At 38.8% G+C, this 27,890-nt stretch overlaps 1 protein-coding gene across 2 annotated transcripts; it reads right to left on the bottom strand.

The window, feature by feature from the left end:
• Positions 1-309: 309 nt before the first annotated feature.
• On the bottom strand, positions 310-24,174 carry Bcap29 (B cell receptor associated protein 29). Of its 2 annotated transcripts, XM_075948502.1 has the most exons (8): positions 24,077-24,174; positions 23,725-23,839; positions 20,912-21,012; positions 18,167-18,317; positions 16,211-16,346; positions 9,910-10,018; positions 5,148-5,248; positions 310-1,342 (listed from the first exon to the last, which is right to left on the bottom strand). In XM_075948502.1, exons 2-8 carry the CDS (start codon positions 23,814-23,816, stop codon positions 1,307-1,309), a joined length of 726 nt encoding a protein of 241 aa, XP_075804617.1. In that variant the 5' UTR covers positions 23,817-23,839; positions 24,077-24,174; the 3' UTR covers positions 310-1,306. The 2 variants fall into 2 exon arrangements, with proteins under 2 accessions (XP_075804617.1, XP_075804618.1); XM_075948503.1 differs by lacking the exon at positions 24,077-24,174 and having other exon boundaries at positions 23,725-23,935.
• Between the last annotated feature and the right edge of the window lie 3,716 nt (positions 24,175-27,890).

The raw sequence follows: 27,890 nt of genomic DNA, 5'->3' as shown, positions 1-27,890 counted from the left end.
ACATTACACCTGATTTCTGCAGAGTAGGTCAAGTCCTCAAACATTTGCCATGTTACTCTCACTTTGAAATTTCTAAGTCTGAAGTTTAAAGTGTCACATGTGCAGTTTCCTTTTAATTCACCATTCCCTTTCCTTGTTATTTATGGTGGAGTCAGCCCAGATGGCACAATTTTCATATCTTGCCCCTGTTAAAAATAGTCTACATGTCTGTTTTCTAGGACTCCTCATTTTTATCTGAAATAAAATTAGGTATTAAATTGGCATTAAAATTATAACTAATAACAAAAGATAAAACAAAGACCAGAGAAGTAAAAACTCCAGTTATTTTATATTTAAATCATTTTAAGACAAGTGGCTTTTTACAGTTAAACATTGAAATAATGTAAATCATCTTACTATAATTACAACCTTTACATGAGTATTTGCATGAAAACCAGTATTTAACTTTGAAAACAAAGAAACATTGTAGAGAGATCTGTGTGATACCAGTGCATATATACTGAGGTAATATCTGTATAATCAGTAACTTTACAAGAATAAAAAACACAACTTTTTGGATGTCATAAGTGAGCTTTGTAGGTGGAGAATACCACAATGCAACCAACATAAGTTCAATTCAATGTTATGACAGTTAAGCAAATGGACGTAAATTCTATTACCAGGTGAACTTGAAAAGGTAGAATATTGATTATACATGACTAAAGTATCAATAAAAATAGTCTAATAGGTACAGAAGTGCAGTAACAAAAACACAGCTAACAACAGTGCTGTCATATGTACAGTAAATCATAGACTCACCAGGCTTAAGAAACCCTAAGGCCATTGTTTTCAGTGTTCTCTCTGACTCTCTTCTATAAACACAGTGGCTACTATGGGAACAAATTTTCAGACTGAGGACTGTTTTCAAAAATCATTTTCATCACCACTACTGATTATTACTGAAAATCCATCAAAGATTTCAAGGCTAACAACAGTTTCATGCAAATTCAGATCTATTTTGGGAAGTAAATGGCTAATGAATTTTTCCTTTTATGGGTAAAAAGCCACCATATACCAATGCTATTAGCAATATGTAAATATGGCATTTAACATGCTTATATTTTTCAAAAGAGCTGAAACATACTTTACTAATGCATTATCAAGTATTTTGACAACATCAGTACTACACAGCCATGTGAGCCTGTGGTTGCTAGCGGAGCTTTCTTTGCTGGGGTGGGTGCTGAATTCTGAAAGTTTTAGTGGATACCATGATAACAAGTTTATTTTCTTGACAAGGTGTATCATAGTCTTCTTTTCTAATGTTAATTCACAGGCTTTTCTTGCTGTCTTTTTCTAAACGGTTCTGTAACCAAAAAAAAAAAAGATAGATTAATAAGTTCATAGACATAAGGACTTACAAAAATTTGTCTTCTGTCTAGTTATTAGAGAATTAAAATTTGAAAATATGAATTGAGAAAGTAAAAAACCTTAAAACACTATAAAAATCTGAGTTTTGTTTCAAAAAATATTCAGAGGGGGAAGTAAAGTCTCTTGATAATTTCATTTTTTCATATATTAATCTGTTTGGCTCTTATTTCATAATTACCCCCAAGGGAAAAAAAATCAAATTCCCTATTGCAGACCCAATTAAGATTTTTGGCAAGGAAAAGATGAAGTAAGTAAAACAAAAAACAATTGGAAATGAAATAGGAATTAACCCTAAAAGAAGGAAGAACCTCACAGAACAGAACTGCAATCCACTACTTCTTGTTAAGGTTTAGTATTAATGCTTTTATAAGAACTTAGCATTAGCAATTAAATACACAGGATGAGAGGAAGTATTTTGAATGACAAAATATATACTTTTATATATACATGACCACTTTAGATATAAAGCAAAGTTTCAATGAAAATGCTACTAAGTTCAGGCAAATCTCCTACGTGAAGAAGGATTTTCCAAAACGAATTTAAAAATTAACAAGTGTTGATGGTTTGTGCTGCCAATTAATACCTCGTCATTTCTTGTTTTTGTTTTTTTCCTTTTCTAGAAGACAGCCATGCCAAATAAGAAAAAACAAAGATTATATGTTTTAAAGGGACCATTTTCTAATATTTATTTAATACTTTTAACTGGGAGGGGCCCCAGCTGGGGAAAGACAAATGGATTTAAAAGCTGCAAAATTAAGATTTGATTACTGAAAAGAAACCAGTTTTCCTGCTACTTTAACGTTTAAACATTTGTTCATACTTCTTTCATTCAAGTTATCACAATTACATAAAATTGAGAAAATAAGTAGGTTTTCCAAGGAAGCTCAGAAGATATTAAATTACTAAGACTGATTTGATGATAGAAGTTAAATTCACGAAGACAAGCTAAACTCACTACAATTTTTTTTTTTTACTCATTTTTGCTTGTTCAGACTGACTTTTAAAGAGTCACGTGTGAGAAGATGGGTCTGTAAATGGCATCTAACTTTCAGTATATTCCTTAGGTTTTCAAAGTGGACAATGGGGCTACTAGGTAGGAAGACAGGGAAAAAATATAATAAATCAACTAAGCATCTTATGGCTATGCCTATACAGGGCCTTTCTTATTTAAAAATATTTCAAGTTCTTTCTTGAAATAGAATCTGATTTGATGCTCATTGGGGTACCCTATCTCTCATGTAAGTGATGAAGTAGTCAAGCCGCCTGGATGTCAAATGATTCAGAGGGTTACAGGATCAATTAAACCCTTCAGACAGATACTACAGGAAGTTAGGCCGACAGGCAATGAGATAACAGGCAAACAGTGAATAATATAATATAAACAGAGCCTTAGCAACAGCAGAAACCACCACTACTCTTGGGTTGGAGAGGGAAAAGTGGGCTGTTTGGGTACAGGTCAGCAAAGGGAAGCTGCCCACTGGAACTGTGACCAGGAATATGGGGCTGGAAGGCAGGAAGGAAGTGTTACCTAAAGCAGAAAATAGGAGACATCGGTGGCTTTCTGTTTTCAGTTTTCTACTAGTGCCTCTCACTATCTAAACTTGCCAGGAATCAGAAAGCAAGGTTCTGGATAGTACATTCCTACATGGGATAGGGCAGGGGTAGAAACACAGATTGATGACCAGCACAGGCTGAAGAACCAAGTTAATGATGGGAGTTGTGAAGAAAGATATTCCGACGTTGATGTCTAGCTTTAAATATTCTTTCTAGTTCAGTAACTTGGGAGCAAATCACACAAAAATGTTTGATTCTTGACATCTTGAAATACTAAAATATTTTAGCGTACTGAGGTGCCAAGGGAGTAAATCTGACACATAGGTAAGTCAGGTGCTTTGTCCTGGAGCACACTGAATAAATGTCAGTATTTCACAAACAGAATACAGGTAGTAGGTTAAGGCTATCCAATAAGGTTCCAATCCTCACTGCTAGGCACTCAGTCTATTTAGGATGGGGTTCTTTTCCAAAGCAGGTGCAACAACTATTTTCTTAGGCAGAGTATACCTACAAAAGCGTTCCACATCTTTTGCTAAGAACATAGAAGCTCCAAGCTAAAAGTGTTTTTTTTCTGGGGGTAGTGGGGAGACTGCAGGAAATGTTAACTTTATATATTCTTGAATGTTAAGGAATTACCACCAAACTGTTACAAGTTACCATAACAGATTCATTAAGCTATGGACACTGACCTAAAAGACTGAGGGTATAGTCTTGGTTTTCTTTTCCATTTAAGGGCCTAAATATTTCTGGGACCTTGGACGCACTTTGCTTTAAAGTTCATGGGAAAATATGATGGTTGAGAAGACCCTGATATCACAAATAGGAAGGTGTAAAATCTACTTAGACAAGAGGTCTCAATGCTGAGTTGTCATGGAGTAGTTTTCATCATGTCCTGAGGAGGTCAACCAGTTCAGGATCTCTACAATTGTAAATAAACATTTACTCTAGACCATATAAATTCAGCCTTTAGTATCTTAAGACTAGATTACCTATTGGGAACAAGATTATGTACATTTTAGATTGCTTCATGACTGAGTAACTGAAGGCGGAACCAGCTATTTGAGACTAAGTCAGTCTTTCAGTAAAACTACAAAGGAAGTCATACTGATGACAACAATTACGATAGTTCATTCTTTCATTTGTTCACTCTCTCCTTCCTTACTCTCTCCCTTCTTTTCTTTGAGGCATATCTAAATGCTGGAGTTAAAGGTGTGTGCTACCATGCTTAGCTAACAGCTATCTGTTTCCTGAGTATTTACATCACCCTGCACTTTACTTGGTTCTCTCAACACGCCAGTGAGCAAGGCATTATTATTGTTCCAGTGTTAAAGGTGAAGACAGTGCATTTCGTTCAGATGGGTGACATCATCTCTTAGAATCATAAAGCTACTATGAAGACTGATAAAGGTATTCCAAGTCTGATTCCAGAGTATATGGGTGTGATGCCTATTTGTGACATGCCAAGGCTCCTTCTGTATCAGTTCTTCCTACACTTTCCCCCGAAGAGCCTACAACACTTGCCTTTCAACCACTAGGACTTGGACTTGATCTCTGGCACTCCCCAAAAAAGAGTGGCTGGGAAATAAATTTAGGTTGGTGGTTGACAACTGACGAGAAAAAAGACAAACCTACTTAATATGGGTGGATGTTTGGAACTGACTGTTGCTAAACTAGAGACAGAGAAAGAAAACCCATGACTTAGATTTGAGAGATGCTTTCATCGAGATTTTTCCCCATCTTTACATCAACTCTGGAGGTATAAATCAGGTATCTGAATGCCATAGTTCTTTGCCCTAAGGTACAGAAAACAAAGACTGGGGTAATGTGATATGAAACTTCAAATTTGGCCTCACTTTGGCATAAATATGGCAAATATTCCAGATGGTAAAAGACATTTTTCCAGAACCAGGTTTTTTTAATGCTATTTTATAGCTCAATTCTTTTCTTTAAAACTTTACGTAAGTGGAATATTTTTAAATTAGCATGTTAGCAATTCTTATATTATAGCTATCTTGCATTTGGCTGTAATGGCCTCACCTTTACCCTTCAGGTAAATCTGGCTTCTTTGGTTATTTAATAAAGCCAGGATTAAGCACACTATTCGAATTTGTGAAGGGCATGCAATTCAAAAAGTTATTTAATTATGATTTAAAAAAACTTTACATCTTTAAATATATGTCACCAACCTGAAGTTCTGAGTGTTCTTTCAGGAGTCGGTCATATTCTTTCGAAAGTCTCTCTGACTGAATCTTCATAGTCATCACGTCGTTTTGTGCCTTAGAAAGGGCTAAAAATATCAAATGAAATTTTATTTAGAAATAACTTTAAAGCCGGGCAGTGGTGGCGCACACCTTTAATCCCAGCACTTGGGAGGCAGAGGCAGGCGGATTTCTGTGAGTTCGAGACCAGCCTGGTCTACAAGAGCTAGTTCCAGGACAGGCTCCAAAACCACAGAGAAACCCTGTCTGGAAAAAGCAAAAAAAAAAAAAAAAAAAAAAAAAAAAAAGAAATAACTTTAAATAATTAGAAAAGCTATACAACCCAAGTTGAGAACTCCTCTATAGTATACACTCAAATTTCCAACTGTTAATGTCATGATATATATTATCATACTCACTATCATATTGATAAGTTTCAAAATGTGTCTCTTTTCTCTTTATTTCTTTTTATATGCACTGGTGTTTTGCCAGTATGTGCGGCTGTCAAATCTTCTGGAATTGGAGTAACAGACAGTCGTGAGCTGCCATGTGAGTGCTGAGAACTGAACTGGGGTCCTCTGAAAGAGCACCCAATGCTCTTACCCACTGAGCCACCTCTCCAGTCCTTCTCTTTATATCTTCACTGCGTGTTTTCTAACATGACCACAGTGTAATTATTAAATTTGAGAAATTTAATATTAACACAATATATTTAATGTAGTCTGCCACTCACATTTGAACAGTAATAGCAGTCATATCTATGTCCTTTTCGATGTTGTTTTTCCCTTCTACTTTAAGAAACAGGTGTGTGACCCTTGTGGGGTGCGGATCTTCACAGCAGCTGTCTTCAGTTCCAGCTCTTGCTCCCTGCCCTGGCTGATACGTCTCTCTTACTATATGTATCTGTCTCTTTCCTGCCACTGTCTCCCACCCACCAAGAGGACCTGCTTGAGGCCTTGCCCCTCACCACCGCCTCTCATGTGACTGCCCTCAGACCACACACCATTTTATAAATGATAACAGAGTCTACTTAAAAATATGAAGCATGGTTAGTCTTATCTTCAGATCTTACTGAAAATGGTTATGAGCCTGTATTTCTGGTATATAGAAATCAAAACAGATTTCACAGACTAATAATGCCTGACTAGCCTACAATGGTAGTTTATAAAAAAGTTGATACTATGGTCTGAATGATTTTTACTCCCTAAAATTTATATACTGGAACTTAATCACCAAAGTAGTAGCATTAGGAAATGAGACTGGGAAATAAATTATGAAAGTGGAGCCCTCATATATGAGATTGTGTCCTAACAAGAGAGGTCCCAGAGGGCTGCCTTCCCTTTGATACTGTCAGGCTAGAGAAAACACCGTCTATGAGCCAGAGAAAAGGCCCTTCACCGACTCTCATGGCACCTCCATTTCAGACTATTATTTGCAGCTTTAAAGAAGTGCTGAAATATTTCCCAATGGCCAGGTTCGATAAGAAGCTAGAGTATATTCTAGTCACTAAAATTCTTTAAATTACACTTACCCTTAACATAGAAAATAACTACAGTGTTATAGTGGCATCAATAAGTCATCGTGTTTGTACAAACTGACATATAGGTAAGCCAAAACACTGACGTCTTTCCAAGTATTGAACTTACAGCTATTTGCACATCAGGCGTTATCACGAGACAAACACTGTGTTTCATATCACTATGATTTCTACCAAAGATAACAGATACTATCAGCTAAGCACTGCCAGGAAATGGAAGAAAATTTCTGGAGGCATTGGCAAAACTGATAAAGTTGGGCTGTCGTACAATAATTATAAGAGCCAGAAGAGAACATATTTTATTTGGTAAAAAATCTATATATTTACTTCTGGTTTCTTTTTAGTTTCTTTAGTTCTGTTTTTGAGAATGTGAGCATACGATCTCCTGGAGCTATTCAGTATTTGACATTCACATGTATTATTTTTGTAAACAAACAGTTGCTGGGTTTAATGCAGTTATTTTTTTAATGTACCTTATTTGTCAGGTCATTGTTTCAGTGATCACCAGTCTCTTGAGCTCACACTAATAAGGTTTGTCAGTCTTCTTCCTTTTCACCTCAAGGTCATTAAGAATGTTACATAAAAAAAGGACTCCGGGGAAATGGAATGTGTTCATAAAATATTACACCTCTTGAAGGAACCAAACAGGACACACTCAAACAGGTAAAGTCTGCTTTGACTTCAGCCCTGCCTCCCTTTGAAAGTAGTCAGTCTACATTTCAAACAGAGGCAGGACTAGCAGATCTTCTTATCAGATTATAAACACAATGCCTACATTATTAAAGTGTTCATTTTCTTCCAAGTCCCAAGTTTTGTTAAATATACACTGAAGTAATGTTGAGTTTGGTTTTATCAGGATCAAGAAGTTAAAGTTCAAAATATCTGAGAATTGTAAATTTTGAAAGGCAAAGAAGAGGACATTAAATTGACTGGAGGGGAGTAAGTATGCCATCTATTCTTGCCTTTGGAAAATATTGCATTTATTTATTTTTATGTAATATGGGGGAAGAAGGAAAAGGGAGGGATGGAGAGAGAGGGAAGAGCACACAGGGAAGCCGAGATGTTAACACTGGTACTGATCACACTAGACTAGCTGTCCAGCAAGTCTCAAGAGATCCTCCTGTCTTTGCTTTCCTAGAGCTGCGAATATAGTCAGCTGTCACGATGCTGGCTTTTGCATGGCTGCTGGGGACTGAACTCAGGTCTTTTGCTTGTTTTTAAGACAGAAACTCACTACGTAGTTCTGTCTATCCTGGAACTCACTCTGTAGACCAGGTTAGCCCCAAACTCAGAGATCTGCCTGTCTCTACCTCCCAAGTGCTGGGATTTAAAGCGTGCACCACCATGCCCAGTTTCAGGTCCTCCTCCTTGCTTGACAAGCACTTTATGGACTGAAATTCTATTTTTAAAAATGCTACCAAGGCTGATCTAAAACCTATTCTGTAGGCTAAGATGACCCTGAACTTCTGTCCCTTTTACATCTGAGTTCTGGGTAAGCCACCATGGCTGGTTTATGAAGTGTTATGGAGTGAATACACTGTGTTGTGAATGTTAGGCAAACACTGCATGACCTAAGCTAAAACCTATGCTTTATTTCTTTCTTTTTTATATTTTATATTACCTACTCACAACATAAGAGATACTTGTCAGATAAAAAAAAGATTTTGTATCTTTAATTTTACTAATTAAATGTATTGTGAAATCCTTACATTCTCTAAAAGAATTAACACCAACATTTTATAAATTAAATAAAAAAGATAAAATCACCAATGCAAAGAATAGGGGACTACTAAATTAACTTGTATATAAATGTTAAAATTTCTTGACTATGTCTAAATCTTTTAGAATCACAGTAAATATAACAATACAAAATATAACAGGATGTCTGAGTTTGTGGCTAAACCAAGCAACCTTGTTTAGAAGGGTACTTTGAATTTTTAGTTCACTAATTCTAAACTACCTTTGTCTGATGTTTTTAAATTACCATTTAAATTTAAATAAGAGATTGTAGAGGTTGATGAGAGGTCTCAGTGGTTAAGAGCACTTGCTACTTTTCCAGAGGACCTGGGTTCAGTTCACAACTGTATGTAACTCCATTTCCAGATGATCTGATGCCCTTTCTTCTGACCTCTGAGGGCACCAGGCAAACGTGGTGCACAGACATACATGGAGGCAAACACCCATACACATAAAAAATAAATAGTAAAATGATTAAAGAATTCTTCATTGCATGTCCTAATCTGGGTCTTTGCTTACAGAATTAGCTTTTTCTTTGGAATTTCATTTAAAATTCAAAAATACCTTCATGAAATAAATCCTATTCAAATAATGCAAACAGATATTTAATAATAGCAAGTTATATTTCAGAGAACTTCTATTACACTGAGAACAACTTAAACAAATAATGATTTAGATACTGAATCCTATTTACCTTCTACAGTTAGAGACAACTTAGGCATTCGTCATCACCTTAACCTAACACTCTTAACCATGAATACCTCATAGGTCTTCTTGTGTTTGTCCAATCTGTCTCCACATGCAAACACACTGTCAAGGGTCAAGCTATACACACTCAAAGAGTGTTTTAGAATGACAATGGATTTGAAGTATATACTTTACTATATTATGTAGCAAGTACAATCAGAACCTTTTAACCACAGAAACAGTTGCCTTCATGGACTTGGATTTAGGGTGCCCCACTTGGAACCTACATTGTACTTTGGCACAACCCCTCAATTTCTCAGCTGATACCCCAGATTGATGCTTACTTTCTGTCTTTTTCAAAAACCTTTAAAAATTTAAATTTAGTATGTTGGAAATATTAGGGCTTATTATTATTATTCTACCAAGGCTGTCTCCTTGTGATTACTTCTATAAAAGAAGTAATACATGATGACAAGAAATATGACTCATTTTGCAAAAATATGCTTACAAGAAAGTTTTCAAGCCCACAGCTCTTTTGCTGAGATAAGGACATTTGTATTTACAACACAGATCTGAAACACCTACATGTTTTTCTGCACAACAGAACATGTTTCTCTTGGCGCAATGTTTTAATCTCATATTTGAACAGAAATTTATAAATAGGTCATTATCAGTGCTTGGCCAGAGGGCATCTGGCCATTCGTTTTGTTTAAGGTAAAACAGTGAGGCCTATGCGACAACATAAAACACCGGCTCGTCCTTTCCCTTTCCACACGCACACAAAATTACCATCTGAAGTCTTCTTCAATTCAGTTTTCAGTTTTTCCTGGTCTTCTACTAGTTTTTTATTTTCGGTGTCCAAAATTTGTTCTCCATCCTTGCCATGGTTTTTTAGTACCTACCATAAAAGAGTTATAGGAAGAAATAAACTTAGATTGGCAACAGTTGGATATTTTTTGAAGAAGTTAAAATTATCAGTCTTTACTAATTTGTCTTTTTAAGTATTTAATTTTTTTATAAAGTGCTTTTGCTAATAGAAACCCGATAGCAAGCAAACACACAAAATTGATTTTGTAGAGCTGGAGAGATAGCTCAGTTGTTAAGAGGACATACTGTTTTTCCAGAGAATCTGAGTTTGTTCCTAGCATCCATGTCAGGCAGCTCACAACCTGTTGTGAAATATTATTTTAACTAGACAAAGACGTGTTACATTCTTTATGTTGCCTTTGTGTAATGATTTAATTATGTAAAGGTGTGTTGCCTGCCTTTCACCTTGCCTGCCTAAGGCACCTGATAGGTCTAACAAAGAGACGAATGGTCAATAGCTAGGCAGGGCTGGTGGGCAGAAAGAATAAGCAGGAGGAGAAATCTAGGCTCAAGAGAGAAGAGAAACTAAAGACAGAAAACACGAGAGATGCCTGGGGCCAGCCAGGCAATGAGAAGCAGTGAAAGTAAGATATACAGAAAAAAACATTAAAAAGTCCCAAGGCAAAAGGCAGATAACAAGAAACAGGTTAAGTTAAAAGAGCTACCTAGAAACAAGCTTAAGCTAGGCTAAGCATTCAAAACTAATAATAAGTTCTCCGTGTCATGATGTGCAAGTTGGTTGGAGGCCCTAATAGAAAAATCCTGATACAACAACCCTATAGACCTAGCTCCATGTGAATCCAATGCCTCTAACTTCTGTGGGCAACTACACTCACATGCATATACCCACACACAGACATAGAGACGTGCATAAACATATAATTTAAAATATTCTTAAAAATTATTTGTTAATATTATGGATGATGCTTCTGAAATGGAAGCAAGTATTTTTGATTGGGCTATAATTATGCCTTCAAAATTAATTCAATGTGACTGTCTTTCTCAGTTAAGGATGTGATATACATTTAATGTAAAAAATCAGTTCTGGATTTGATATTAGTTATACAAATCATCATGCTAATAATTGTACTGTCTGTCTACTCAAGACCATTTTACACACAGAAGTACGTAGGAGTATAATGTTATACTCTTACAGGATGAAGAGGAGTAAATGGAAAATAGCAGGGTGATGTCCAGGGTAGGAAACTTCTGGTTTTCACTAAGCATTACCAAATTAATTTTTTAATTTAGTTGATCATTTAAATTGCTCTTTATATTTCAAAATCAATTCTGGGCATAACAATGTTTGTAGCTTTCTTCTGTAGGTAAAACAATAAAGATCTGAACAGTAAAATAACTGACAGGAAACATTACAGAATGAAAATTTCCTGAACTTGAATACATAGAAATGATCACTGTTACTACAAACTAGAAGCAGATTAAAAGAAACATATTTAGGTTACAAAGAAAGATAAATTATATTTTATAACTATTTTAAAAATAAAAATGATATAGCTCATCAATAAAGTGGTGACCACACTGAGTTTGATCCCAAGATCACACATTAAAAAACCAGGCATGGTGAAGTCTGCCTATTACAATCTTAACACTGGGGAGACAGGGAGGGAAGGAATCCTGAAACTTCTAAGTCAATCTGCCTAGCCCTTTCCAGGAGCTTCCAGGACATTCAGAGATCTTGTCTTAAAAAACAAAGTGAGCAGTACCTGAAGAATGGCATCTGAGGTTGACCTCTGGCCTCTATGATCATGGACTAGTATCCCTCTCCTCAACACACACACAACAAAAATAAACAGAAAATAAATTTATGCATCCACAGGCATGGGCCAGTAGACGAAACAGAGGACAGCAGCTTAATTCTGATGGCTTCCGTGGTTAGAAAAACATGGTAATTTAAGAATTTCTACACCAGAAGCATACATTTAACACACAAAACTCACAAATCTAGTGAGCAATGAGTGGATGCAAACATTTCAGCATGAAAGACACTGTAAGAGATAAATGTAAGAGAAGCACGGACTACTCTCTTTGCCAACTTTCACCCAGTGGAAAAGACAAGCAGGAGCATAAAGCTGGAGTGAGAACAGACATGGAGTAGGAGAGGAGTAGGTGGATCAGAGAGGGATTAGAGATCAGTGGCTCGGAGCACACTCTGAAACAGAGACTACCAGACCCTTTAGAATCAAAAACCTCGTCTCGAGAAAAGCAGGATGAGAATTTCTCTAAGTCTCTTAATTTGTTGCTTGCTTCAAGTTCAAAACAATTACGGCCTAGAAAAAGAAGAGTTACATTTGTAAAGTCAGAACAGATTGAAAACTTACAGCTCACTGTAGAGGATCACTGCTCTGGGGGTGTTTACCACAACTGGAAAGGAACCACTGAACTGCAGGAATGTTTACAGTGACTGCTTGAATTATTTATGCCATTGGCTTGGAAAAGCTGGGTTTCTGGCAGGCTTGTAAATAAGCTTTCATTACTGCACCTGTACAACTGCTTCCATTTATTATCCCTAATTTCATGTTGGAGAAAGACCAAGAACTCTGGAGTCACTACAGGAGGACCACGTCTTCACGAGCCCATTCCAGAAGCTGGTGGGAGTGAAGGTCAGTGAGAAGTAAAGCTTCATCCTCCGTTTTAAAGCAGTACAGTTAAAATTAATGATAGCAAGGCATGGAAGCACATATCTGAATCACCAGTATTTAGGTGACAAGCTGAGGTCAGAGGATTGAGATCTTTCTTTTTCTTTAAGTTGTATTTATTTATGCATATACATGTCTGTGTACCACAGGTGCCTGGTGCCCAGTAGAGTGTATCAGATCCCCTACAACTAGAGTGACAGATAATTGTGAGCCACTGTGTAGGTGCTGGGAACTGAATCCAGGGTCCTGTGGAAGAGCAGCAAGTGCTCTTAACCTCTGAGCCATCTCTCCAAACTGAATACTGTGATTTCAAGACCAGCTTTGCCTACTTAAAGGGAATCTGCCTTGAAAAAAAACCAAAAGTTAACTTTCATTCCTTCAACTGAATTATTAGAAGGGGAATGGGCCTTGGGCACCAAACAGGCATCATCTTTATAGAACAATACAGGGGTTGAGGCGACAAAACGTGTGTTTGTAGATGTGGGTCCTAAAGTCAGGCTGCATGGCCTCAAACTTCCTGTACTGTATCGTTTATTTTTACTATTACCCTTTCTCTCCCTGGTTTCTCAGCTATAAAATGCAGACAATACAAGCCTCATGCGATTGTTCAAAAAATTAAGAGTTAATATCTTACTGTGAATCACCTAACGTAACACTTGGCATAGCACTAACTATTATTTATAGCCACAGGACCTTGAAATTCACAACCTATGAGGGGAGCTGCCCTAGGTCACACTGCCAAATACTATAGTGCTGAAGTTAGCACCAACTGAAAGTCTCGGAATTGCAGGATTCTGTATTTTCTGCTTGGTAATATTCTTCATATACAGAATAAAGAGCTTTTTTTAAAAAAAAAGTAATTTTATCATTCTTTCATTAATATTTCAAAGCCCAGAGGAAATACCATGAAATAAAAGCATTTTTCCACATCCTTACCTATGGCTTTTATTGATCACTTTATCAGTCTATTAGTTATACTCTGAGTACTGGCAGAAATTATCCAGTTCACAAATTTCCTTCTCACTATAAACTAGCTTTCATATAGCATACCTGATAATCTAGGACCACTGACTGAGTCAGAACTATACAGCAAGCAGGGAACCAGAAAAAAGAGATGAAATTGTGAGAGGCCCAGGAACCAGCAAGTAAGTAATAAATTTCCTACCATGAATGACTGAAGAGTTCCAAAGATCTGTCAAGGAAGTGACACTCTGAAGGACAAGACTAAATTAACTCCATTGGTTATGTTATATATGTGAAAAGTTATGTTATCAAAACTTTTGTAAAAATATTGTCTGCTTATGGTTCAGGACTAAGAGAAAACAAGTAAAAGGCTGTGTGCCCAACAACAGTTAAAATTCACTATTCTAAGATGATGTGCATAATTTCAAAGCAACAGAGATAGATGAAAGCCTTCCCATAAATACAAAGCTGGGGCTTTTGAATTTAATCAACATATACAAGGTTTTGATTTTATCATTAGGAAACAAGATCAAAAAGTATAAAGTCAAGCAAACATTAAAGTACAAAATGAAACTGACTGTGTTGCTGAAACAAACATCTCCCCTGAGAGTACTTATTAGTAGCTTTTTAATACAGATCACACTGACACCTTTATTTCTGTAGAACAATATTACTGTAAGAGGAAATACAGAAGACATCAATAGATCGATGCTTTTCCAACAAAGAACCAAGTTTGGTGAGATGGCTGTGTGAACCTGGTGACAACCCTATAACCCATGTGAAGATACAAGGGGAGAACCAGTTCCCAAAAGCTGTCCTTGGATTTCTACACACGTGCTGTGGCAGGCATAACCTCTCCACACATCATGCATATACAATAATAAATTCTTAAAACTAAGAACAAAACACATTAAAATGCAAACTTTTTAACAAGCTGTTTCCATAAGAGATGTTAATAATCTATCTATTCATAAAGAGGCATTTTAAAAATTGTTTCTATTAAAAGGTCTTCCCCTACCTTTTTTGTTAACATATAAGTGAGGCAAATATCATAAAAAGTAAATAGAAGTTTTGAGTGGGTGATAATGAGTTTTGCCTAATTTACAAAGTCAAAGAATTGTTCTTATTGGCCACATGATACCTGCCTGAAAAACAAGTCCTTTTTTTTAAAAAAAAAAAAAATAAAGACTGAGCTTCAAGATTCAAGTTCAGGATTTTCACTCTCTACTGCTGAATATGACTCATTAACTTGGTATATGTGAAGACTATATTTGAATCTTTTTTTTGAATCTTGTTTGTTTGGTTTTGTTTGTTTCAAGACAGATTCTCTATGTAGCTCGACCTGTCCTAGGACTCACTTTGTAGACCAGGCTGGCCTCAAACACACAGAGATCCGCCCGCCTCTGCTTCCTGAGTGCTGGGATTAAAGGTGTGCACCACTATGCCCAGTTTTGAGAAATAATGTATGATTCTAAAAAAAACTTTTCTAAAAAAAATGTGTTTCATATATTAGTAGTTCCAGTGACTCTTTTTTCTAAGAATTGGATTCAGTAAAACTCATGGAATTTGTATGATCTATGAGATCATCAGATTTCAAAATTCAAATTAATTTTGTGTTCATATTTTTATTTTTTTCAGTAGGGCCCTGATACTCAGGAAGTACATGTCAGAAAATAGAAGCAGCAAAAGATTTGCTTATGAGAAATCGTCAATGATGTCTCAATAACTCTCACTACTTTGTATACAACAAATCATACTTTAACCCAATGAGAGCTGTACAGAGAATTATAAACACTTAATTCAAGTTATGAAGTAAAATTGATAGTGGTAATCGAGACCTTCAAAGTGTGATAATACTCCAAGGATGGTCACATTCTGGGTCCGATGCGGCCAGGGTTATCTGGAACTCACAGTAGTGGGGTTACTTTCCTTGTCAACAGACAGCTCTGGATGATCGTGGGGACCTGCCCCTTCCTGCTGAACTGTTGCTGACTAGTGAGAGATTCTGAGAGGGGTTGGCATTGTCAATAGTTGTGTATCCACTGGTGAGCCCAAGCTACCGTGGACAGCTCCAAACCCATGGCCACAGAAGGCCTTAGGAGAGTTGATATGGGTGGAACGGGACAGACGGGAACAGGTTAAGAGTAACTCGAAGGTACTATATACATGTATGAATTTGTTAAAGAAGATACTGAATTACCAAAACACTACTAAAAAATGTGTACTCCAAGAATGTTTCTTCCTGGATCATAGAAACAGGACCAGAGGTATTAATTTTTACTGAGGTAAAGTGTGGGAGTAACCAACTCTAAACAAAAGTAATCAGCTGGGCAGTGGCAATGCCCACCTTTAGTCCCAGCACTCGGGACAGAGACAGGCAGATCTCCTACTTCAAGACCAGCTTCATCTGCAAAGGGTTTCTCAGAGATTCTAAGTAGATTTATAAATAAATAAATGTAATCATTCCATAGAACAGTGCTATAGTTTGGGCCACTTTCTGTTGATAAATTATGAAAATGCTATTTCTGATGCTAAAAATAATGCATTACTCCTTGTGAACCTCAACAGCATTTAAATGACTTTTTATAAAGAAAATTAAATACCCATTTTAGTTTTTCATTCTCTTCCATGAATTTCTTGGCAGCCTTATTGGTATTTTCTGCTTGTGTTTTAAGTACTCCTTTGTTTGTTATTTCTTTGGCCAGCTGAGTAATAAGCGTAACCAGACGTCTCAACACTCTGAGGAAAAAAAATGTAGTTCAGAATAATGCATAACTAGATTAGTCATCAGGAACTCTGACTTCAACACAAATAGCCATTATCAAATGCCTCCTGCTAGGTCTACAGAAACGACGGTGGAGAGGATGTGCAGTTACAACGAGCTGTGCCTCACTCCTTTCTCTGCGCCCTCTGCTAGACCACAACCTTCACAACACAAGTGAGGTGGCACCTCAGGGCCTTGTGACACAGTGGTATTTTTCTCGGCCGGCCCTTAGCCTAAAGGAGTAAAAATGGAATTTTAGATGGTCCTGTAGGCCTAGCAAGAAAATCTCTCTTCTCTCTCTCTTAGTTTGAAAATTTGAAGTTTAAAGGTTAGTTTGCAAAGGTGGCTAAGTCTAAAAAATGAACACTGTCATGCTTATAGGTAACCCCCACTGTTAGATATTACGATTCATTTCTTCAACTCTTTTTTTAGCAGCTTTTTACTAAGGAACTACTATGTCAGGCACTGGGGCCATATCTGAAAATGAACTTAGCTCTTGTCTTCAAGTTTAAGCTCTAGTTAGAGATTATATATATTGGTTTTCGAGACAGGGTTTCTGTATATAACAGCTCTAGATGTCCTGGAACTCACACAGATCTGCTTGCCTCTGTCACCTGAGTGCTAGGATTAAAGGTGTATAACACTATGCTCGGCTTCTAGCTGGAGGTATAAACAGTATTAATTACAATTGTGAAAAGCACCAGAAGTTGAAGTCTAGTCTAAGAACTGCAACAGAAGACCAATCTACTTTGGAGAAAATGGTGACCATGGGGCTTTTTTGAGAAAGAGGCTAAAGGATAAGCAAAAGTTAGAGACAACCAGGTATAGTCAGGTTAGCCTTTAATCCCAGCACTTGAGGCAGAGGTAGGCAGATTTCTGTGAGTGCAAGGTTAGCCTAGTTTACAAAGCAGGCTCCAGGCCAGTAAGGTTACACAGTGAAACTGTAGTATAGTGAGACCCCGTCTCAAAAAGAAACAAACAGGGCTTCAGCTTCCCAAGTCCATTGTCTCCATGACCCCTCCCCATCCCACCCTTCGGAGAGTCTTTATCTCCGTTTCCTCACTCCTAACAAAAGCTGTTCTTCAACCACTAGAAAAACAGCAACACTTTCATTGGGAGAGAAGAGCATTCTAGGAGAAGAATCCCTGGTATGATGGCTCAGAGTAGGAAGGACAAAGACATCTGAAAAACTCAGTAAATACTTTTTAACAGAATGCATAGTGGAGAGTAGAGACGGAATGTACTAAGCGTACTGGAAACAGTATGAGAAGGCTCCAGAAAGTCAGCAACCAAATCATTCAAGGCCCTTTGCAACCAGTGGATCTACAGGTTGTAACTTTTCCCTTTCTATTTACAACATTTCTTCCTGCACTTTCCTCTCTCCAAATTCTCCCATGCCTCTACCTACTCTCCTTCAAATCATGGCTTTCTTTCTTTTCTTTCTTTCTTTTCCTTCCTTCCTTCCTTCCTTCCTTTCTTTTTAACCTATTGTTATTGTGTGCATATACATATATATTCCCAAATATAACCTGTTCAGTCGGTATAATGCTACCTGCATGTATGTTTTCAGGGCTGAACATTTGGCACTGGATAATTGGTGTGCTCTTCCCTGGGGAAAGCAATGTCTTCCATTCCCAGACTTCTTCAGTGCAACTATTACTTGTTATCTGAATATATAATCTGAATTCTTTTATAAAGATGGCAAAAAAAAAACCCTAAGGTGTAAGTAGAAAAAAAAATATCCAGAAAGAATTCTATGAGTGTTAAAACTGTACAGTTTTTTTTTTTTACTTACAGCCAAAAAAATAACGAGAATCCAGAGATATAAAGGTTTCTTTGGGACCTAAAGAGCTTCATCTGTGTGTGCTCATAGGCACCAGGCCTGCCGGCTGAGTTCTTCTCAGTGACTTGAGTGTAGGAATACTTCCTTACTTCTCTCACAGCATCTATCACGGGAGAGAATGTTACTTTTCATTTTTAAGTAAAATTATTTTAAACAAGAAGCAGTTGTAGAATAACTTACCAACCTCTGTGATAATGGACTTTAGATATGGCCTTCTTTCTGTGTCCCTCTTTAGTATCCAAAGATGGATCGCAGTGGCAATTTATGGGTCACTACTAAATCATCTTAAAATCATTCCTCTAGGGCTTACTTATCATCACATCACTGTCGGATCTTGATCTGATGTGAGTAACGAACTAAATCCCACTTCTCTTAAAGGGCCAGCACCTACTGTGCTCCCCTTACTCTAGATAACGGAGACAGAGCTCTGTCACTGAGGGAAATGCCTGTTTACACAGACTGGTAAATGGGTGCAGCCTATGCTGGATTTACTTCATAATAGTTCACAACCACTGTCTCTAATCTATCATTCCAAAATAAAATCCCAACAAAGCATTCCACAATAAATAAAAAAAAGACTCATTTGCTCATTTCCAATGCCATTAAGCACACCTGCTCATTTGCTCTGTGCTGCAATATACACAAAGCATTTTTTAAATTGCTAACAATAAAGCATTTTTTAAATTGCTCACGAGTAAAGCTTCAATCCTTTGTGTTCATAAAATGTATTTGCTGCTTAAAATTATTTTATCGGCAACATGTTATTTAATGTACTATTCAGTTCGTTTACTCTGTTTTGCTTTCACTTCTAGAGTGTGTTGAAAATGGAGTAGGACCAAGCATAAGGTGTTAATGTGATGAGCTCAACTTTCTATAAATCGTATGTATGAAGAGTCTCTTGGCAGGTAAGTTTTAAATTTTTCTAATTTCTGGATCGTACTTCTGCTGAAAGACATGTTCTTGGGTTTGCTACTTTGATGGCTGTGATTTATTACCTTAACAAACATGATAAATATTCAAGTCTTGACTGGAGGAATATAAATACTATATATCAGTTACATGACAAAAGGAAAAAGGAAACAAGTTCCTTAGTAAGATATGAATTAAGGTTGAGTAATCTACAGGCTCTGCATTATTTACATCACTTCACTGAAGAAGGTGACAGACCATTTGAGATGAAGATATCAACATGTTGGGATAAGTCTTATCTGTCTGCCTTAACTTGCCTAGTATTATAGGAACGTGATACAAATCCATTCAAAACTTGATACAATTCCCTTCTTGATTTGTTGTTTTTGATGTTTTGAGACAGGGTCTCACTATGTAGCACTGGCTGTCCTGGAACTCGGAGATCTATCTATCTACCAGCCTCAACTTCTGCCTCCTTAGTGCTGGGCTTAAAGGTGTGCACCACCATGCCTGGCTTCCCATCCTGTTTTTTAACAATTCTATACCCCTTTACAATAGATGTTCTCAATTTTATAATGAGGATTAACTCTATTTCAAAGGTTGGTGTTATAAACATAAAACATTTTGCATAAAACTCCAAACACAGTGGTTTGTGGCTCCAAGTTAGTGCCAGCAAACCTACTACTTAATATAACATGAGATTTGTGAGGAGGTTCCTAGGGAAGACGTACTTTGCAATGTATATTAAAAGCTAAAGTGGCCAAGAGTGACTCTTCCAAATATAAACATGAAGCCTATTTACCTTTTATACATACTTTATACATGCAAGTCTGAAATTAATTTTAGATAATGTTTTTACTGTTCTTGGGTTTGGCCTGTAATTACCACAGAGTGAGAGGTGGAATTTTCCAACCATGCTAGCATACTGGTGCTAAAATGTTTTGGATTCTTTCAATTCAAATTTTTAGATTTAGAGTTTTCAGTTAGGGATGTTCAATCTGTCCAGTACTCATCTATAATTCTACCATATGGATTCAAACTTAAAATCTCACCATATTTCTCTATGTTTTTCAATCCAAAGTCTCACTGATACTTCCCCTAAATATTTCACTATGCATCTTCTCAGATTAAGAACATATCCCTATGTAAAAACTGTTAATAACTTCCTTTTTTCAAACAAAGGGATAAGCAATGGATGTTTTCAGGGCTCTGGAGTTGTCCGTGGAAACAGGCATGGACCATGTGCAGAAGCAAGAGATGCTTCAGTACACCATATTTACAACCACAGGCCTCTGAGCCACAGACTTTAAGATGCTCTATAACACCGCCATCACAAAACAAAAGCCCAATACTACCTAACAACCATTTAGTAATAAAAAAATTTGCAGTAGCCCCCAAAGCTTGTTTTTAATCAGGATTCAGTGAAGATTCACGCTCTCCTAAGAATCTTTTAAGAGCCTAGGGACTCTATTCTTTTGGTGCATACAGGCCAAGATCCTGTATGCCCAGGGCAGTACTACAGCAAAGACTAATTGGTTGTTATATGGCAACTACAAAAAGGCCACTTAGTGCATGTAAACTTTAAACTAACCTAAAAGAGGTTAAGAGTCACTGCACCTGAAATTTGTATATATAAAATATTACCAAATATGTATCAAAATAGCCATAATTACCCTAATATCAATATATAAAATGATTTTTCTTTTAATATATAATCAATTTAAACAATCAAAACCCCAATAATTTATTTAAAAAGAACTGGGTCCAAAGGACGAATCCAGTACTCACCTAAAAACAGAACGATTAACAGGACTATAATGGTAAGGAAAGCTTTGTTCCAAAAACTTGCAATTTTACCCCAGACACTAAATGAAAAAATCTTCTGCCACCTGTGAAGCAATATAATTAGATTAGGTTTAAAAAAAACCAGATAAGCAAAATTAACAACATCAACAACCAAAAGCAGGTTTTGAAATGTTTCTTAATTACTGAAATAATATTTTGATAGTAGTGTGACAAAAATTAGAGAAATTTAACTTTAAAAGTTATTACTTCTCTGACATGACAGAACAACTCAAGATAAATGCCATGACATTTGATTATCTTTTGTCTGATGGTTTAAATATTCTAAAGTAAAATTAACTTTTAAAGTAAACATACATGAACAAAACTTCAAGAAGAAATTAGGCAAGGGTTTGTGCGCAGGAGTGATGCCTGTGGAGTAGGGTCAATCTGAGATGTTCCTCAGGAGCCTTCTTACCTTGCTTTAGACAGTCTCTCCCTGGGACTCACTGGTCAGGAGAGGCTGCCTGCTTTTCCTCCCTGGCACTGAGATCATAAAACTATGCAACCCTCCCTGTCTTCCCCCACAGGTCTAGGGATCAGACTCAGGTGCGCAAGCTCGTATGCCTAGCACTTTTCCAACTGAACTATCTCAACAGTCCAAAAAGAAATTCTTAATTTCTTAATTAAACTAAAATGTCATTTGGTTGCTCTTGTTTTGTTTTGAGACAGGTTCCTCTGTAGCTTTGGAGCTTGTACTGGAACTCACGCTGTAGACCAGGCTGGCCTCAAGCTCTCAAAGATTCACCTGTCTCTGCCTCCCAAGTGCTGGGATTAAACACACGTGCCACCGCCACCCCACAAAATGTCGTGTTTTTAATGGAAGCTATTTCTTTTTCCCTAGTTAGAGTAACATCTCAGAAATGATGATGTCTTTTGATCTAACCACTGGCAACACCTAATTCTCTACAGGCTTATTTGAGACAGGGTCTCACTACAACTCACTACAGAGCCCATGTTGGCATGGAACTTGCCACCCCCATGCTCAGCCTGCTAAGTGCTGCAATTACAAGCAATTATTACTGTATTTGGCTTCCACAGGTCTATTTTATATAGTATGCTTCTATTGTATACTCTAAGTAATTTCTTTTTTTCAAGACAGGGTTTTTCAGTAGCTTTGGAACCTATCCTGGCACTTGCTCTATAGACCAGGCCAGCCTCTAACTCACAGAGATCCACCTGTCTCTGCCTCCCAGAGTGCTAGGAATAAAGGCATGTGCCACCACTGCCTGATAGTAATTTCTTTCTTTAACCAAAAATGTTGAAAAAAAATGACTGAGATATGACATATATGTAAAATGGGGAAAAAACCTTTATATATCTATGTAAACTTTGACACATGGAAATATCCATATGATTTATCTATGACCCAGGTCAAGGTCTGAACAGAGGAAATGAGACATGGAAGTAGTCTATACAGACTGAGCAGCATAAACAAAGCTGCAGAGGCAAGAAACGATGAGTTATGAGTGCCGAAGTGTGACCAAGTGATCCATCCTGGGACTGGGAAGGTGTCCAACTCTGCAGTAAGTCCTTTAAATGGGTGATACACTGAGTCAAAAGGAGACCCGAGAAGGTAATCAGCATGTGACTACATATCAGAAGCACAATGTGGTATTTTTACTTTAAGATATGACAAACTGTTAATAAATTTTGAAAAGAACTATCAACAATAACTTCAAGTTGAAGGGGAGAAGACTGATTTCCTTCTATGTCAGGAGTGTAACAAAATACCTTACAACATCATTCTTATAAATATACTTCCCCATTCAAGATAGCAAGTTCCTGGACCTAATCAGGAACAAGGGAAAGTCTGTGAGTATACTGGACACTCAGCACTTTCAAGAAGGCAGAAAGTTCTTTACGAAGTAAGTAAAGCTAATATGTGACTGATAGTCTACATAACCAACATTTTTAACACATTCCCATTAATTTTGACTGGAATGAAAAGTAAAATGATTATTAATGAAATTGTTTCTTTTCTGCCTGAGGTCAAACCTGAGAACCATCTCTATGTTTTGGTCTGTACACAGCAATTCCACTGTCCCAATTAACAGTTCTGCACCCAGCTCTTTATTTCACTGCTCCAATCCAGGGTAGTAGAAAGAAAGGAAAACATGAAGTCAGGACAGGACAGGTGTCCACGGCATAAATAGCATGACACTGCTTTATTATACCTGTAATCAAGACCAAAAAGACGAGGTTCTCTTTTTAAAGAAAAAGGTGGGGGGAAATTCCACTTGTATACATAACCAAGCTTTAAAATGTAGCACTGTAATACTGTTACCAGAGAGCAATCTGGGTTTCGTTTTTAGAGAGTACTTTTCTCTAAATTTCTTTTTTTGGGGAGTAGGGTTTCTCTGCGTAAACAGAGAACCTGGAACCAGCTCAAACTCACAGAGACCAGCCTGCCTCTGCCTCCCAAGTGCTGGGATTAAAGCCCTGTGCCACCACCGCCTGCCTTGTTTAACGAGTACTTTTTACGAACTGTCTTTCTAACTTTCCTCCCCACGCACCCCATCCCGCTGTGTTTCTGGGCACATCAGGGTGGCTGTGTCAGAAGACAACTTTGTAGATCCAGTTTCCTCTCCACCACATTGTTTCCGGGCATCAAACTGAGGTCCTCTCGGGGCTGCAAGCGCCCTTTGCCCACTGAGCCATCCCGGAGACCCAAACTTTCTAACCCCAAGAAAAGCGTCACACGCCGTTGCCTGAAGAAGCCAAATCCAACATTTGGTAAAGATCTGAACGTTTCCTACCTCTGAGGAGGAATAAAGGGCAGGCAGAAGATTAAAATGAGTCCTATTTCAGCATAGAGAAAGCTGGCAACCGCCACCCATTGGACTGTCATGGTTATTGTTTTCTTCTTCACACCTGAACAGAGAAAGACTTCACTTTCACACAAGCCCGGGTGAACGGCCCCACGCCGCGCGGGGCCTGCTGGGAGTTCCCCCGGCCCCGCGAGGCGAGGCCGCGCGCATGCGCGCACGGCCCGCGACGCCTCCCTCTCTGCCCTCGCCGCGGCCCCCAAGCTTCCCGGGGCCGCCCGTCACCGTGGCCGAGCTGCGGGCCGCGCCCCTCGGGGAGGCTGCCCGGAGCCGTCCGGCTTACCCGCCGCCGCTCGTCACACGCCGCCGGGAGCGTGCCGGGCCGGGCTGAGGTCACACTGGCGCGACCGCCGTTTCCTGGTGCGCGGCGTGGAGGGCGCGGAGTGACGCAGGCTCCTCCACGGTGCCGCCGACGCGCGGTGGTGGGAGCCAGGGCCCGGGCGGGGTTCGAATCCAGCCAGCCGCTTTACGGTGGCAACCTGCCTCCCTGCCCCCAGTTAAATTAAATTTAAGTGAGGGTCCAGTCCTGGGGGGTTGTACATTTTGTTCTTGAGACGGCAGTCTCTGTATCGTCAAGGCGCCTTTTATTTCCCTGCTCTTGTCCATTGGTGGGACCAGGCAACTTCAGGGACTACTAGGAAAAGATGGGTGTGGGTATGCTCTACCTAACCATATTCTGTTAGGTAACTAGATAGGTTCGGGGAAACACTGAGGGTAGACTCCCTCGTGGTTAACTCTGTGTTCTATCTCCTGTTTTCCTGGTGACGTGAGAAAGGAAAAGCTAACAACTGCCCTCCTTAGGCCTCCTGGCCAAAATGAAATATCCCTGCTGTAGGTGGAGACTTAGCATCTCGATCTGCTCCAAATATTGTAACATTACATATTATCTCCTCCGTTAAGCTGGACAAGAGTCCACTCCCAGGAAATCTGATTGATTTGGAGACACGTTAAAGAGGTGGGAGAGATATTATCCCCTTAATAAAATACTGTACTTATACATCCTAAGACCTGCTTCTTTACGGAGTTTCCTTCTGCCACGTAGCAGTGCTAAGCTTGCTTGCTTTTCTGTGTTCTAATTAAGAAAAAGCTAACACCTGCCTTTTTGTTTTTCTTTGGTTGATAGCCAAAAGCCTAAGCATGCTTTCCCTGGCATTGGGCTTTCTTTATCTCTGAATGCTTGTCCCCTCCTGAAACTATCGGTGGCCTCCATTTCTGAACAAAAACGTCTTCCAGCTTTGCTTGTGGTAAAAGACCTGACCTAAACTCTTGCACAACCTGTTTTCCACGTACCTTATCATACAATGCACTTTAGAACCACACTGATCTCATTTACTGAAAAAAGTAATTTCAGAAGCCATGAAAGTCATCTGCAAGGCTGTTGTTAAGACACTTACTGGTCACTTAATTTGAGTACCCCATGCCTCCAGTTGGGTTTGCATTGTCCTTTTGGTGAGCCTCTAGCATAAATGTCTGTGCTCAAATCTATGTCTTTAAAGTCTTTAAAACATTTTTTGACTATGTCAGAGGTGAATGTCGAATGTCTTCCTCTCTACTTGCCCCATATTTCCTTTTTTTTGGAGAGGGCTTCTTACTGAACCTGGACTTCACTGCTTGTCTAGACTGACTGGCCACAGAGACCCTAAGATCCTCCTGACTACTTCATGGTGCTGGGACTCCAAGGACATACTACCATATTGACTTTTACATGGGTGCTGTGGATCTGAACTCTTCTTGATAAATTCTAGCTTTGGCTAGAGATACGGCTCAGTTGTTCACCCTGGCTTTGATCTCTAGAACCTTCTATGCTATATGTGTGGTATTTACCTGTAATCCCAATACTGAGGAAGTGGAAACAGAAGAATCAGAGATTCAAGGTCACATACAGCAACGTAGTGAGTCTGAAGCTTGCTTGTGACTACATGAGACCCCAAACCAAAAAATAATAAACTCCAATTCTGCGTCATACTTAGTCCCCAAAATTCATTTTTTTGTGGCGCAGCCAAGAATCCCAGTTTGAGGCGAGTTGAGGTACCTGAAAGAATTCCTACAGAATATAAATATGAGGTGTGTGTTATGTGCCCTGTGTGGAAGCCAGAGGCACCTTGGGTGTTGCTCTTTAGGAGCCGTCCAGCTGCTGTGTGAGGAGAGGTCTCTCACTGGCCCGCAGATTAAGCTAGGTTGACTAGACAGTGAGCTCCAGACGTCTCTCTGCCTCCCCAGCACTGGGATTGCAATTGTATGCCAACACAATTGGATTTAAAAAAAAATATGTGTACATGTGCTTACATGTATGTATGTGTACCACAAGCATGCCTGGTGTCCACAGAGAAGAAGGTGTCAGATTCCCTAGATCTGGAATTACAGATGGTTTTATGTTGCACGAATAATACAAACCCAAGATAGATATGGGAGTTCAAACTGAAGATCAGAAAAGCAAAACAATCAACCACTAGAGAGACCTTTTACCTCTACCAACTCTCTAGACCCAAAAGGCAAGATCCTGTCTTCATGAATCCTCAGACTCCACACTCCACTGATTTCCTCTCTTCCCCTTTATATTCCTCTCTCCACCCAGCCATATCACTCCTGTCTCCACCTCCCTAGTGCTGGAATTAAAGGTGCGTGACTCCCAAACACCAGGATAAAAGGCATGAACTACCAACACCTGGATTTTTTTGGGAGTCGGCCCTGTGTAGCCCAGGGTATCCTTGACTTCACAGAGATTCATTTGCCTCAGTCTTTCGAGTCCTAAGACTAAGGGTTGTGTGCCACCACTCCCTGGCCAGTATAGCTGACTAGCATGGCTGCTTTGCCCCTCTCATCTTCAGGCAAGCTTTATTTATTAAAACACAAATAATATACTACTACAGTTGTAAGCCATTTGGGTGCTGGGAACTGAACCCAGGTACTCTGCACGAGCAAATGCTCTTAACTACTGAGTCATCTCTCAGTCCGCCACAACTGCATTTTTACACTGATGCTGGAGATCATTTCAGGACCTCATCAACCTCCTAATTGTGCTATTAGGAGTAGCTGTGGTGACGGTATAGTTGCAGTAGTGCTTGGGAGCCACCAATGGGTTTGACATTCTCAGGAAACACAGGCTTCAGGGACAGCAACAGAAACACAGCAGCAGAAGGAGTTACTGTCCCAGTGCTGGCAATCACAGCAACATGAGGTGGCGGAACAGCTGGGCACAGAGACTAGGGCAGGTACAAGAACAGTGAAAACAGGTAAGAGAGGGTAAAGAGCCTCTGAGGTTGCACAAAAGGCTGTAAGACTCTGAAACTGTAGGCCCTGAGTGGTGGTATAGTTCCAGAGAGCTGTTAAATAACCAATATCCAAGGCTAGGGAAATCCTAACACCTCAGCCCTGAGAATCATGGTACCTAAAGCTATAAAGGCTGTTGTCAAAGGTTGAAGAATCCATGCTTCCTAGACTTACACTAATCAGAGGAGTAACACTGGATACTTCAGGCCTGCAAAAGAATCCTAATAACACAAGAGCACCACCACCTTGCTGTAAAATGCTGAGGGATATAAAACTGCCAAAGCCAGTGCTGGAAAGGCTTCTCACTCACCGACATTTCCATATGGGTAGAATAAAGGACTCTGCCCAGCTCATTAGTAACACAATAATCTAGTGCTTAAAATGAACTAAATTTGCTCTCACTTGACGAGCTCCACCTAATCTTAAAATATAATTTACTATTTGTGTGCATGGTGTGAAGCACAATCATGCCCCAAAAGTTGAACGTTAAATGTAGCGTGATCCTAATTAGTCTTGTCAGACATCAAGGTAAATGCTGAAAGATCAGATAAGCCAAGGAACAGCCACAGTCACTTAGCTCTAGGAATCCTCAGACCAAAGGGGCAAGATCCTGTCTGTGCCTAGCCCTATCAATTCCTGTCTCCTGTCTGTACAGATCTCCAGGCCTCTATGGTTAACTTGTGGCTAGCTCTGCACTCTGATCTCCAGGCAAGCTTTCTTTGTCAGAACACAAACAAAATATCACAACACGGGGGGTGAATGTGTGGAGGCGTGAAAACTGTGGAAATGGTTCTCTTCTTCTACCACATGGGTCCCAGGATTGAACT

The sequence above is a fragment of the Microtus pennsylvanicus genome, chromosome 14 (assembly GCF_037038515.1).
Source record: "Microtus pennsylvanicus isolate mMicPen1 chromosome 14, mMicPen1.hap1, whole genome shotgun sequence".
Lineage (NCBI taxonomy): Eukaryota > Metazoa > Chordata > Mammalia > Rodentia > Cricetidae > Microtus > Microtus pennsylvanicus.
The sequence above is the reverse complement of the archived record's forward strand: the minus strand, read 5'-3'. Positions and strand labels throughout refer to the sequence as shown.

Bases quoted from the DNA above. Each gene is read 5' to 3' on its own strand.
- Bcap29 (XM_075948502.1), bottom strand. From the start codon at position 23,816: ATGACAGTCCAATGGGTGGCGGTTGCCAGCTTTCTCTATGCTGAAATA. The intron at 18,318-20,911 runs GTGAGTACTGGA...CTCCCGTGATAG, and splicing joins GTTAATCGTTCTGTTTTTAG to ATGCTGTGAGAGAAGTAAGG. The intron at 5,249-9,909 runs GTAATTTTGTGT...TGATATTTTTAG, and splicing joins ATTGAAGAAGACTTCAGATG to CCCTTTCTAAGGCACAAAAC.